Below are 14,357 nucleotides of genomic sequence, written 5' to 3'. Positions count from 1 at the left end.
AAGTGCTCAAAGTCTTAATGGGAATTTTAGAGTGAGGCTCATTTATGTAGCTGCCACGTCACAAGCGATCCCGAAACATCAGCCCATCCAGTATGTGAGAGTCAGAAACCAACAGGATGAACCTACATTCCTTCCGATCGTTACCTTGGCGAGTTTACCTTAATCCCAAGAGCTGCACTAGACCCTCGGTACCTAGCATATACGAATTCAATATATGTCATTTGTGATAGAACAGACGCTGAACGCACATGAGCCATCTCTGCGCTCCATCGCATGTTGGTGAAACAATGTTGTCATCATAATTGAGTTGTCCGATTTCAGTGGATCTCTACTCAAGTTCTTGCTACTACGATATTAAGCCCACCCACCACCTAAAGACCCAGCCCCTCAACAACCCACCTAAAATCGAGCCTCCCAAAAACACCACCTTCACCTTCAACAGTTAATTTCTCAACCACCAATAAAGCTAATTTAAAGCTATTGCGGAATAATAACTATAATACAATCCTATACCTTATTATTACTTTTAAAGCTTAAATTGGTCATTTCTTAATTAAATTCTAATATAGTTTCGATAAAGCTTTATTCTTTAATTACTATTTCAATACCCCTACTTTAAAGGACTATTTGAAAATTAACAAAGTCCTTATTTAAGTTCGGAATTATTTATTTACATTTATAAAATTATATAAATTATAATTAAGCCTTTAATTTGTTGTTTTTTTAAATTAAATTTATAATTATTATAAATTAAAGGTTAAAGCCCTTATTAACCTTTTTAAATAATATATAAAAGGTAAATTTATTAAAGCTTAAAATATTAAACTATATAATATTAATTATTTTAATTAAATCTTTTAAACTATAAAGCGTAAAAATAAATATTAAACTAAAAATATTATAAAAATTTAATATTTTTTTTTATTAAATTATTATTTCTTTTATTATTTTATAATTTTTATATTTAATATTCCTTATTAGCTTTAAATTTAAAAACTTTTAATAATTATAAAGCTATATTTTAATTACTTAAAACTTAGCTTTAATATTTTTTTCTATTAATAATTCTTTATAAATAATTATAAAGGTTTTAAAGAATTTTAACTTATTAAAATATATTTAATAACATTTTATATAAATATTTATTAAAATCCTTTAATAAATATATTTAATTATTAAAAATAAGCTTAAATTATATAATTAAAATATATAAAAAGTATAAAAAGGTAAAAAAAGAAAATATATATAATTAAAAAAGTATATAATTATAAATTTAATAATAATATAGCTATTATAATTATTAATAATTAATAATTATTATTATAAAAGGTTTTTAAGTTTTATATAAAGGATAAATACCTTTTTAAACTATTATATAGCTATTTTTTAATTAATTTAACCTTTTTATAAATTTATAAAGTATTAATTATAATAATATTTATATAAATATATTAAAAATTATTATTTTTAAATAAATTTATTAATAAAAATAATAAAGGATAGTATAGCTTTATTAATAATATTTATTATTTAAATTATTATTATTTACTTTAAGTTATATAATCCTTTTATATATATTATTTTTTAAAAGCATTTTTAATTATTATATTATTATTTTTAAAGCTTATAAAAACCTTAAATTTATTAATATTATAAATATATTTAAAAGAAATTATAATAATTATAAAATAATTAAAGTAATTAAAAAAAGTATTAATATTAATAATAAAGGTGCTATTTATATATTTAAAATTAATTATATAGCTTTAAAAGGCTTTAAAAGTTAAAAAATAAATATAATATTATATATATTAATATTTTTTAAACTTAATATTATAATTAGCTACCTTTAAAATAGCTTTAATATATTTTTTAAATTAATAGATTAATAAAAAATAGCTTAAATTACCTTATATAATAGCTTAATTAATTAATAACTTTTCCTAAACCTTTAAAAGGGCTTATTAAACTTTAAAAGCTTCTTTTTTAATAGCTATATAGTTTAAACGGTATTATATATATAATTTATTAACGTTATAAATAATTAACGCTTTATATATACTTAACGCATCTCCCACTTGACCTGGCCACCCAATTGAGCTGGCCACCCCCCCTGCCCATACAAAAAACGTCGGTGCGTTAATCACGTGATAATTTAATAACTTTACGGATATTGGTCGTATAAAATAATAAAATATACCATTAGATTCGTAATAAAAAGAGCTATTTAACGGTACCCTCCATCAATTTATACAACCTATGGTCGTGGAGTTATTAAGCAATACGCTAAAGTAAGCGCTAAAATAATCCTTGCCTAGCGCCCCTTTAGCGTATTGCTTAATATCTCGCTTAATAAATTTTATAAAAAATAGTAAAAAATATTGCTGGATTCCTCATTGAATAACGGATCTAATGGTACTAATTATTAAATCGTGGGACCAATATTGGTTAAGTTATTATAAATTGAAACATTGGATTTTTATATAGGTTAAGGGGGTGGCCAGCTCAATTGGGTGGCCAGGTTAAGTGGGAGATGCGTTATACTATTTTCGATTATAATAATTATATATATTGTACGTAATTAAACAATAAGGCCGGCCATTCTGAATAGCTAAGAAAAAGAGGATTAAAATGGTATAGGTTGTAGAAACAAAGGTTATACAATTGTTGAAATCTTTATAGTTGAAAAAAGAAGGTAGCTGGGAAACGCGTCGCGATTAAGTAGGTTATTGAGGGGCTGGGTCTTTAGGTGGTGGGTGGGCTTACATAATGTTCATACGAAGAATGATGCTTGACGGCTGTTGACGTTGCTTAGGGTGGTAGTGTGGCTTGACAAGCATTCTGTTGTGAAAGGTCGGATGTACGAAGAGAATGCTTCTGCAATTCCGATTCTATCCATGTAGTGTAGCGAGATGGATTGCAGTATGGAAGAGACCGCGTTACATATAATATCTGTTATCGGTCACAAGAAAACAGGGGAACAGGCGAATTGATCCGGACGCACAACATTCTCGTATTACCCTAAGTTTATTGTGTATAATATATTAAGAAGAAGCCATTACGTGATAGCCACCGTCGCCCGACGCACTTGAACTACGAACATTACTATTGGGTTGGCAGATTTACACTTCTCACAACCGCGCCTGTTGAACCCTGGAGCGCAGCATCTCGATATCCGGTGCTGCATCTCTAGTTCGCTTGGTGGTCTCAAGTCTGCGCAACAAGCACTGATATAGACATCATGGGGGTTAAACAGAATTATGGAAATGCTAAGCTATCAATACTGCCTATCTACCATCATGATGCAAGTACTAGGTTGATTCAGCATCTGTTCGCGAAGTGCCTTTTGACGCTATTATCACTTCATTACTTCATAGCTAGGGACCTACGTAGAGATGCAATATATTACTCTAGAAAAGTCGTTTAATGTAACTACTGTATACAACCTGTTAGTTAATTTATGAGTAGAATTGATATGACACAAACTTGCAACTTCCCCGCCACTTCAGCCTCTCACAATATGTTGCATATACAACTTTCCTTCAACTAGCTGATTGGCTAACCTGTTAGTCTATAATGAAATGCAAAACATACCCAAACAGCACCGCCTATTTCTCCAATCTCTATCTTCGTCTTTCCATTTATCCTTCTCCTCCCAAAGGTAGAGCCTATCTAAATATGTCTGGTTTTCATAAATTTTCAACGCAAAAGATAAATGGGACTGGTTCACTTCCTTCTGGTGCGCGCCCTTCTGGATTAGTGTCATGACAGTCTCACTTGGTCGTTTAGAATTCCAGACCCAATCCACCGCAGCTTTAAGCGCATTTCCATGATACCCTCCTTGAGCATTTACGTCAGCACCTCTATCGAGCAATTCCAAAACAACTCTTTCATGATTTGCAGATGAAGCAGCCTGTAGTGCGCTGCCAAGATGCCCACAATTACTATTGACATCTGCACCTTCGTTAAGCAGGCGTTGGACGATCTCCGTGTGGCCTCCCAGCGAAGCAGCCTGTAGAGCATTCCCGCGCCACTCGCAATTGCTATTGGGATCCGCGCCATTTCCGAGCAGCATTCTGACGATCTTAATGTGACCATGGAAAGCAGCAGCCTGTAGAGCAGTCCCATGATAACCCCTTGAATATTTACGTCTGCCGCGTTGCTGATTAATATCTCAATGATGTCCTGATGCCCTTCGCTAGCAGCGGCTTGAGGTGCAGTCCTGTAATTCCCAGCTTGTGCGTTGACGTTGGCGTTGTTTTTCAGCAACAGTTCGACGATTTTCATATGCCTTCTCTATGAAGCCGCCTGGAACGCCGTACCGTATCTTCCATACTGAAGATTCACATCGGCGCCTGCAGTAAGGAGTGTTCGAAATATTTCTTCGTGGCCGCTCAACGAAGCGGCATGGACGCTTTGATAAGGGTATTTACCTTTGCGCCCGCCCTATAAGCGTTTTCACAGTCTTCACGTGACCTTTTTCTACGGCGGCCTGGAGTGCAGTCACGTATTGTCCACATCGGGCATTGATATCTGCGTCTCTATTAACTAATTCTTGAACAAGCTCGAAATGTCCGTTAATGGAAGCAGCTTGAACCGCAATGCCAAGAACCCAATGTTGGGTGTTTATATCTGCCCCTCTGTAGAGTAGCATGCAGACGAGGTCCTTGTGGCCATTAAATGCTGCGGCCTGGAGCGAACCCCCAAAATAGCCACCGTGGATATTTATGTCTGACCCATTATCCAAGAGAAATTGAACAGGTTGATGGAGGCCGGCGAGTGATGCGTAGTATATCATTGGTGGTCCACCATTCTGCCCGCCATCAACCCATGCTTGATGGTGAGGAAGCATTCGACACAGTGACAATCACATACCTAGGTAGACTTAATAATCTTTGAATGAACAGAAGTATGCAGCCTGCCGTCGCTATACCAGACTAGTCTCGATTTGATGCCATATGTTTGTGCACGCCTTACGCACCAGGCATTCATTAGGTCGTATTGGTTGATACCTTTACTTACTTACATATTGCCCCGCCTTCTGTGACTCGAACATCCCAAACGCCTTTTCCAAATGTTATTGGGATACTTGCACCAGTCCAGGTCCAGCAGTGTCTAGTTGGAGCCAACCCCTTTTATCGGTCTCGCAATGATGAAGCCCACAGCCCCAAGCTTTCGACCGGCACTTCAAGCCTCTGGCAAGGATACAGGGGTAAGTCGAATCCCACATAAGCCTTCGAGTGATAGTAGGGGCCAGATACCATGCCGGTTTTTCCTGCAGGGGCGATGCAGCAATGGAGCTATATGCCATTATCTACACCAAGTGGAGGAACCAGCAGCCAGGGATGACCCTCGGTCTATCCATGATCCCAAATTGCCGGTAAGCACCCAATATGGGAACTTGGTGGGTTTTTATGCCGTCGCTGATGAGCCTTGCAGACCGACTCCCGCTCTCCAAACGGCACCGCCACCAGAGCATTAAGCAACGTTCTCATTCGCTTCGAATCGGGCGCCCAGGTCTCGAGAGTAACCACGTCATCCGACTACTCGGCCGTCCATATTGACAATCTGCCCGCAAACAGCTCTCGAGAATCAATCCTCGAATTCCTGTCTTCACAAGGCATTAGCCTACTAAAGTCGCCTCACATCAGAGTTGTGCATCTGGACTCCAAATCGACTGCCAATGTCAAGGTCGAACATCCCGACTTCGCGAAACAAGTGTGCGCGAAGCTAGGGCCGCAGATTGCGTCACGGGAAGGCAACCCGTCGCAGCCAGTAGCGACCCCAGTACAGCCCCTTTTGTATGGAGATGCAAATACTCTCCGCATTGATCACAGGAAGATCTACTTCTCCTGGCACAAACCAAGCAAGACCGTCTGGCTCAACTTTGGAAGTGGCGAGATTGCCAGCCGTGTCGACAAGAAGTTCAAGGATGGCAACTACCTTATCAAGAACAAGAGGGTGACAAGCGAGGCGCTCCCTCGGGCGCCTGGCCGGCATAATTCGCTGGCTTGGACAATCACGCTAACAGATGTCCCTGCATCAGCAACGGAGCAAGATGTTAGGAAGGCAATTCGAATACATACTGATCAACCACGCGGAATTCAACTTGGCAAACCCACGTACAGCGAAGATGCGGAAACATGCTATGCAACAATTCTGTCGCTCTTCAACCGAATTGGGGAGCTGGATTTCCACGAATTAACCCCGGACCCTATTGGAAAGCGCGTTAAAGCCAAAGTCAAATTCTTAGACGCAGCTCATGCACAGGAGGCAGAGTCTCAACTAAACAACCGCCCCCTTCCCTTCAACCGTAATGCCAAGCTTACTGTTCAAGTCGTGCACTCTGCCAAGTTCAAGGTATCCAGGCCTATTTACCAGATCGTCCGGGCGCAGCTTCAGGCCAGCATCGCAGGTTGGAAAGCGAAGCATTTGAGCTACACAGCTTATGAGCAATCCACTCCTCCCACATCGCACGTCGTGCTCAAAATCGAGGGGACCAATAACGAAGATGTGGCAGCAGCAAAAAAGGACATTGAAGGTATCACGGCCGGTAGGGTTGCCAAAGACGGATCCTCGACACTGTGGCACCCCATGCTTCGCGGAAGCGGGCCACTGCTCGCTGAAATCGAGAATATCGCTCAACTCAGGAGAGTCCTGCTGGTTCGAAACAAGTACAAATCCCAAATACGCTTGTACGGACTTCCAAACAGGTGCGAGGAGGTCGAAACCTCGATTGCCAAGGTCCTAAACAATTCAACGTCCGAATCACGTGATATCATTCTCGATGAGCGAATGCTCAACAAAGTTTGTCGAGGCGGGTTTCACCAGATCTCGGAGGCCCTGGTGGGTGGCTCGGTCATACTCGATGTGGTATCTCGCCCCAAGCGGGTCATTATCAATGGCTCCGTCAACAACTACGAGACCGCGTTGAAGATTCTATGTGGAGAAGCCGACCAAATGCTATCAACGAAGGGAACAGGTCTGAGTGACTGTTCAATCTGTTATACTGCAGGAACCGAGGCTATTCGTACCAAGTGCGGGCATACCTATTGCCTAGATTGCTTCGAAAACCTCTGCATGTCGGCTACCAAGGAAGATCGACCGGCAGAAGTGAAGTGCGCAGGGAATCTAGGCCAATGTGGCATCAGCCTTGATCTCCCCGAATTGCAAGAGCATCTATCACCTAGCGCATTTGAAGAGCTCCTGAAGAACTCCTTCGCTTCATACGTACGATGTCATCCGACCCTGCTGAAATATTGCCCCACGGCAGACTGCGACTCCGTGTACCGCGCAGGTGCCGACTCTAATGCCTTACCACGTTCTCACCATTGCCCAACCTGCCTCGTCAGCGTTTGTACCACCTGCCACGCTCAACACGGGCAGATGACTTGCGGCGATTACAAGGATCTGTCTACGGGGGGCTATGAGGCGTATCAGAGGGTGAAGAAGGAACTTGGAATCAAGGACTGCCCCAAGTGCGGGACTGCTATGGAAAAGACGGAGGGATGCAACCACATGACATGTCGGTGCGGTGCGCACATCTGTTGGGTATGCATGAAGACGTTTACTGCATCCAACGCCTGCTATGAGCACATGAATAAAGAGCACAAGGGAATAGGAATCGCCGGACTGGAACAAATCCTCGATTAGAGATAATCGAAAACTTATAAAGGGCAGAAGGATTAATATAGTTGAATTGAGCGAATGACGTATGAGGTTAACGGGGACGTGTGGTGTTACTGTCGCAGATGACAGAAAGGTTTCCTTTATTGTGGGAGTTAGGTACAAAATTGCTATCTGGTATGTTGCGTTGCGTGCACTCAGCACACCCTAGAAACGTGCTGCGGAGGCATAGTTGAATCTGAAGCCTTCGTATTTTATGGGTATTACTAATGATCTCGTTTTAAGCATTAAAGTAAGCACCTTTCTTTTAAACTTGTACCTACAGTACTATTTCAACTACAGGTTGCTCCTCCCAACGCGTTGAGGCAGAATTTCATCCAACAGTGGCAACGTGCGACAGATTGCAACAACATATTTCTTCATGGTTTTAGGCGGTTTAAAACCAGTCATCTTCTTAACCTTCGTTTTCTTGAGGACGAGATCGCAAGAATAGATCATGACATTTATCAGGCTGGTCTAAGTTTAGGTCATGACCTGTCATCATCGGATCGACTTGGCTTGCGGTATGGCAAAAACGATGCCAACTCGCCTCAACTAGACGAAATAATCACGCAGGAGACAATATCAAGACTACATATTTTACTGAAAGAATATGGTATGTGCCTAGAAGCCTTTATTCATCCCATTTCAAACTAACAAGGCGAATGTCAGATGATTCTCTCCTTTCGTTTAATCGCATCATGGCTATGGAAACAATCTCACTTTTCGACGATCCAAAACAGTCGAGCATGAGGACCGACCTCACTTGGTATGAAATATACAATACCCGATTACTCCGAACAGATCGTGATGTTCGATCACGCACAGATCCTTTCCAACGCTGCCTACGCAAGTGCCTATGTGCTTTTCGATATTGGCGGCTGTCAAGCAACCATAATGATTCCCCGGAGGCAGGGGGACTCTCCCAGAAGCATTTGGAGTGGTCCTATCAAAACACGGTTGTAATCGCGGAGATGGTCGGACGCATCGTTGCAGTAATTGTCAGGTGATATAGTCACATAGACCCTAGGGGTGGTTGTATTAGACCTACTGGCTATATAAAGGGGTGCTGGGCCCCCCTTCGCTTCTTGGAGGGTTCAGGATTCAATGAGTATTGACGCCTATACTACCCCTTCTACCCACCTACTTGACTGTGACTGACCTTCTACTCACTCTGGGACCCTTCCTTCTGACAGTAATACTCATGAGCGCTTTTTTTGTTATCCCAATTGTGGTCTTCCCACACAAATCTATGAGCGCCCAAGTCAGTATTGCGACTTTGCTCATTGTAGCGTTTTCTCTTACTGTAACGCTTATGTTGAAGACATCTAATATGGAAATGATGGCAGTGGCAGCAGCTTATGCAGCAGTGCTAACAACGTTCATCGCCAACATGTCGGTGCTGACGCCCGCCTCTTAGCAGACGTTATCCTCAAGAGATGCCGTGTCACATTCAGTTAGTGTTCTGCACGTCCGAATAGGATTTTAGTTTAGTTTAGTGATTCTTGGATTCCTATCAACTTACAACTATCTATTTGAAGTTGCAGGGTATACAACCCGGTTCAAAATTGATGATGATTAATATGTAGCCGAATTGCTCGGCCTAGACTTTACAGATACTGGAACAGATGATAGCTTGGCTGATTCCAGCATCAACTCTCTTCTCCAGCTGGAACTGCGGGCCGATATCAAGATAACAACTACGACGATTACAAAAGACCTGATTAAATATGTGGCGATCGCGACGGGCTTTAAACATCGGCGTCAAACGGCTCGTCTCCAGTTCGGTTGGGTATCATTCTGCATCGTAGCGTTCCGAATTTGACCTGAGCAACATATTAGTCGAACAAATTGGTGAGTCGTTGGAGGATGTGCTATCAGCGTGCTGGTGCCGTTGCTAGCGTCTTGGGCCATACGCTGGCTGTCATGTCGCAGCGTCTTCGACGCAGAACATCTGATAGGAGTTGCGACCGGTGGGCTTCCTCATGGTTTTCAAGATACGGAAAGCATCAGCCTGCGCTTCACATTTCTTTAGATTGTATGAGTGCTGGTTACTCTCTCAAAATAAACGTAGCGAGCGCTAGTTTGGGCTGTGATAGCGTATTTTGACGAAGGCTGGGTGGCTCATTGGGCGAATGTGGAAGCCCCTGAAGCACCACCAGTATTACACAGTTACGGCATCCTACCTCGTCAGCTCACAATCGTTTGGCATCACTTGGGCATTGCAGGGGAAGTTAAGATCTAGAAAAGGAGGGAAGTCGACAATTCTTTTTATTCAATAAGCAGTCCAGTTGACAAGTCCATTGAGATTCCTGATTTCATTGTGATTCTCGCATAGACAATAAATATTGGCAGCATGCAGCTATGCGGAAAAGACCCCTATTGTTCCACTCGAGCGTCCCTAGCGCACAGGCTAAACAAGACCCTGCTCGCCTGGCTCTGCGCTGAGAATCTGCCACCCGGGCCAATGGAGAGAATATCTACGTATACTGTGATATGCAGTATGTGAACACTCGGTACAAGTTTCTAATCGCACGCACTAATGCCGGGCTTCTGAAGGGTGTTGTTTTGACATATTCTTCCAACAACCCGTGCTGGTAAAAGGGAATTTTGTCAATTTCACAGGACAACCCTTCCACACAAGGATGAATCAACTTCGAGCTGAGGTCGAGGAGTTTATCGCGGCAAGCTCTAAACCGCTCGAGATATGCGATTTGATGTCTTGCGAGTCTTGCCGTTCCACTACAGAGAGTTGATCTATAAAATGCGACATATAGTCGGTGTTGATGTAGCGCGGCGAGCGCCGAAAGATGGTAGCTTCCACATGAGTTCAGTGGAGGTATGCTGAAGCTCGATCGCATAATCTAGCAATGGGAAATCCCTACAGAAATCCTGCATTCATTCTGATGAAGCAGGGCTACTATCTCTAAGCTGCATTTTCGAACATTCGTTTTGCCTTTACGCAATGTCATTGCGGGCTGTCGTCATTGAATATGGCCCACAGCGGCTGTTGAGATAGGGGAAGATATGAGGACTCCTGTCGGCTCATAGCAGAGTAGCACCCGATGACCCCTACCAGCACATGCGAGAGATATGGAGACGTGCCATTGCTCTGTTACACTGTACGTCGTCTTATTATCTTCATTCTCGACTCCTTGGCAGTACTGATTGCATACCTACTTTGTCACTACTCATCCCGAAATAGATACGTAGGCCAATTGATATCGTCCCCACGACCGTAACATTCATATCACGAAGTCAATGGCGACTATTGCATCAGACATGGCGCACATACTCTAAGAACGATTGTGATTGAGACTGAATAGTGAAAATAACGGCGTGTTTATTTCGACACGTGATTCCTTTGACAGCTGGACTGCAGCATTACCCTGTGGCACTACTAGCAAAAGTAGAAGGTAGTTGGGCCAGACACCTGATCATCTGCGCCGCCCGTATTACTTGCCCAGTGAAGTAGATCAGAGGCTGAAAATGAGAGGCTTAGTGGCCATCATCTTCGGCCGATAGTCGACCCCGCAAGCTAGCACGCAGCCATCGCACCTAGTTTTTCTAGATAAGGAACTCCTTACCTTTTGCATCCTGGTGCGATTCGACAACACTGCCGCTAATGGCGAAATCTATACTAGTAAGCCGAGAATGCTACGGCAAACTAAGAAGGTGGACCGTTTCCTTCAAAAGTCTTAAAGTGTGGGGGAATTGGGACAAGTCAGCTATTTGACCGGGGGTATTACAACATCCGTTTCTGCACTCCAACAAACATAACCCACAAGATCCAGAGACGGTCTAGAAGAGCCATATAGTCTCACTTTTATCTATTCATTCCAGGCAATATAACTGATGCCAGCAGGCTCATACAGATACCTCTAGCGCCCTAGAAAACATGACTCTGCCCGAAGTTACGCCTCAGGCAACAGGCACAACCACGTCGCCTACCCGCCCTACACATGTCTCGGAGCGCCAAGGGCGCTGCTATTTTCCCAAGCAAGAGCCATGGAATCGTCATAGACCAGTCAAGGTAAGTAAACACCAATATTACATTGAAACTCCCTCGGCCTCCGATCTGATTTTTCAGTAGGTTATTGTCACTGGAGCAGGAATAGGCGGGATTGCGTCTGCTGTTCTAATATCACATAAAGTGAAGAATGCAACAATTCGGGTTTATGATAGGCACTCGAGAGTTGTAAGCTGCTTCCCGTGTACTATGACCTCTGAATTCCCATACTAACGGCTATGTGCCTGCCAAGGGCGGAACTTGGGCTGCAAATTTGTATCCGGGTGTTCGGTGTGACGGTATGTATCAAATCCTGCTGTGCCTGTCGGACATTAGTTATTGGCACTGAGATCTATTGTATGTCAGAGCTAACAGTTGCCGCAGTATGTGAACCTTTGATCTAGCGAACGCGGTCACCGTGACCAGTGCAATTCTACAATGTGATAGAGAATTATACTAATATGTTTGATATATCAGGTTCCATCCCATGTATACCGTAAGTAAACCCAGCAACCGACGGAATAACTAGCTGCCGATGGGGCTCATCTGCAATAGTGCTTGGCTGATGGTCGCCTTAGAATTGAGCTTTGAGCCAAACTTGAATTGGTCCGAGTACTATCCCAAGGGCGCTGAAATTCAGCAATACTACGAGCGAATCGTGACCAAACACGGCTTAACCGATAGCATCTCTCTCCAGCATGAGGTGCTGAAGGCACAATGGCTATCAAATGAATCACAATGGGAAGTTGAGGTTCGCAATCTAATCACCGGGGAAACAATCATGGATCGGGCAGATTTTTTCATTAACTCCCAAGGGCGAATCAGTGAGCCCAGGTATCCTTCAATTCATGGGCTACATGATACTTTCAAGGGCAGGGTCATGCACACAGCTCGGTGGCCGAAAGACTTCGATCACACCGGCAAGCGTGTAGCCGTCATTGGCAATGGCGCCAGTGGCCAGCAGCTAATCCCCAACATCATCAACGACGTCGAGCACATAGATCACTTCGTGCGAAGTAAGACATGGGTGGCACCAGTTTACACCGGTGATCTTTTCAGTGCCCAAGCCGGCCAGCCTGGAGGGCCCAAGTATTCAGATGAAGAGCGAAAGAAGTTTCACGAGGATCCGGCGACATATTTAGAGCACAGGAGGAAACTTGAGCTCTCCTTCCACCAGAGCCACAAGGGCGTAGATGTCATCGGAAGTGAGGCAAACGAAAAACTGCGCAAAAAGATTACCGACGTCATGCTTGAGAGACTGGGAGGTGATGAGGAATGGCTTGCTCGGGTGCTTCCGGATTACGCGCCTGGTTGTAAAAGACTAACGCCAGGGCCGGGTTACTTAGAGTCTTTAAAGAACCCAAAGTTGGACTACATCACGGAAGGCATATCACATGTGAGCGAAACGGGTGTTGTCACAAAGGACGGAAAAGTGCATGAGGTTGACGCAATCATCATGGCGACTGGGTTCAACAATGGTTTCACGCCTCTCTTCCCAATCATTGGAAAGGACGGTGTTGGTCTGAGAGAGAAGTGGGATCCTGAAGGGGAAATCGGGTATCCGGAAACATATCTGGGCGTCATGGCACCCGGATATCCGAATTACTTCTCAATTCTCCAGGTAAGCTCTAGGTGCCCATTATGTTAGTGATATGACACATGATATCTAATAATCTCGTAATCAGGCACAAGGGAATGCTCGAGGGACGACGGCGCCGCGACAGATAGAAATCACGGTAACATTCATCGCCAAGTGCATCCGCAAAATACAGTCACAAAGCTACGTGTCCCTCGACCCCCGCCAAGACGCAGTCGACGACTTCAACGACATCGTCAATGGTTTTTTCGACAACAGCGTGACGCACGACAAGTGCACCAGCTGGTTCAAGCAGGGGGCCGGCGCGAGCCGGATGCTGATCTGGTGGCCCGGGACGCTCCACCACTGCGCTGACATTCTGCGCGACCCAAGATGGGAAGACTTTGACTTCAAGCGGGCCCAGCGCGCTAGACACAATCGCTTCGAGTATTTTGGAAATGGCACGACTGTGAGAGACACAGTGGGCGGTGATGAGAAGTTGACGAATTACTTGAAGTTGGTGGGGGATATTGATCTCGCTAGATACCACGAAGAATGGGAGGAGTAGGTAGGCAATTAACGGTACGCAGCTGAAAGTTTCGAAGCACTAGATAAGTAGGTCATATTGTTTACCAGCTTACGTGGATGGTTGATATCATAGATCCAGTAAATAGCATCTCTCATAGACTTCCTGATACTGTCTTGATGTTTGCACTCGAATACCAGTATCATGTACTTAGTGTATGGTGATTTGGCATCGAGTCTTTAACTCCTTAAAATTATATGACTCGGCATTATGCAAGAATGACAGGGGCTAAAAAGAAATAAAAAAAAAGACAAACGTACAACACCGAGGATTCGCTGGTCGTCACCGACCCAACTACTAATTCGGCGCTCACCGGCTTATCTAAGGGGGAGCAGACGGGACCCCGAGTTCTCCAGTGGCTATGGTCGTACGTGACAGAAGGGACATTTATTAGGGTTTATATATACTTGACTCATGAATCGTGACCAGCTCATGTTGGGCGACGGACGGGGTATCTGGTCGGAGGGCCCCCGATCAAGCTGTGGGTGGCGCAACCTGCTTTACTCAGCTTGATGTTAACA

At 43.4% G+C, this 14,357-nt stretch overlaps 4 protein-coding genes across 4 annotated transcripts; 3 read left to right on the top strand and 1 right to left on the bottom strand.

Annotated features, from left to right (window-relative positions):
• Nucleotides 1-3,571: 3,571 nt before the first annotated feature.
• F5B22DRAFT_656956 (ankyrin repeat-containing protein) lies at nt 3,572-5,001 on the bottom strand (the record flags this gene model as incomplete). Its single annotated transcript, XM_047980005.1, has 2 exons — nt 4,434-5,001; nt 3,572-4,151 (listed from the first exon to the last, which is right to left on the bottom strand). The coding sequence occupies exons 1-2, from the start codon at nt 4,850-4,852 to the stop codon at nt 3,572-3,574; spliced, it is 999 nt and encodes a 332-aa protein (XP_047829525.1). The 5' UTR covers nt 4,853-5,001.
• A 148-nt stretch (nt 5,002-5,149) lies between these two features.
• F5B22DRAFT_647782 (uncharacterized protein) lies at nt 5,150-7,653 on the top strand (the record flags this gene model as incomplete). Its single annotated transcript, XM_047978926.1, has 2 exons — nt 5,150-5,380; nt 5,440-7,653. 2 exons carry the CDS (start codon nt 5,150-5,152, stop codon nt 7,651-7,653), a joined length of 2,445 nt encoding a protein of 814 aa, XP_047829524.1.
• A 1,130-nt stretch (nt 7,654-8,783) lies between these two features.
• Nucleotides 8,784-9,093, top strand: F5B22DRAFT_611742 (uncharacterized protein). The gene has a single exon (XM_047975296.1). The coding sequence runs from the start codon at nt 8,870-8,872 to the stop codon at nt 9,083-9,085; it is 216 nt and encodes a 71-aa protein (XP_047829523.1). The 5' UTR covers nt 8,784-8,869; the 3' UTR covers nt 9,086-9,093.
• A 2,470-nt stretch (nt 9,094-11,563) lies between these two features.
• On the top strand, nt 11,564-13,818 carry F5B22DRAFT_637189 (FAD/NAD(P)-binding domain-containing protein; the record flags this gene model as incomplete). Its single annotated transcript, XM_047977399.1, has 6 exons — nt 11,564-11,698; nt 11,759-11,863; nt 11,928-11,960; nt 12,152-12,170; nt 12,253-13,295; nt 13,360-13,818. 6 exons carry the CDS (start codon nt 11,564-11,566, stop codon nt 13,816-13,818), a joined length of 1,794 nt encoding a protein of 597 aa, XP_047829522.1.
• Between the last annotated feature and the right edge of the window lie 539 nt (nt 13,819-14,357).

This window comes from Xylaria bambusicola, assembly GCF_022495145.1.
Source record: "Xylaria bambusicola strain CBS 139988 unplaced genomic scaffold F5B22scaffold_29, whole genome shotgun sequence".
Lineage (NCBI taxonomy): Eukaryota > Fungi > Ascomycota > Sordariomycetes > Xylariales > Xylariaceae > Xylaria > Xylaria bambusicola.
This window is presented reverse-complemented; position numbering and strand designations above follow the sequence as displayed.

Coding starts and splice junctions, on each gene's coding strand:
- F5B22DRAFT_611742 (XM_047975296.1), top strand. CDS start 8,870: ATGAGCGCTTTTTTTGTTATCCCAATTGTGGTCTTCCCACACAAATCT.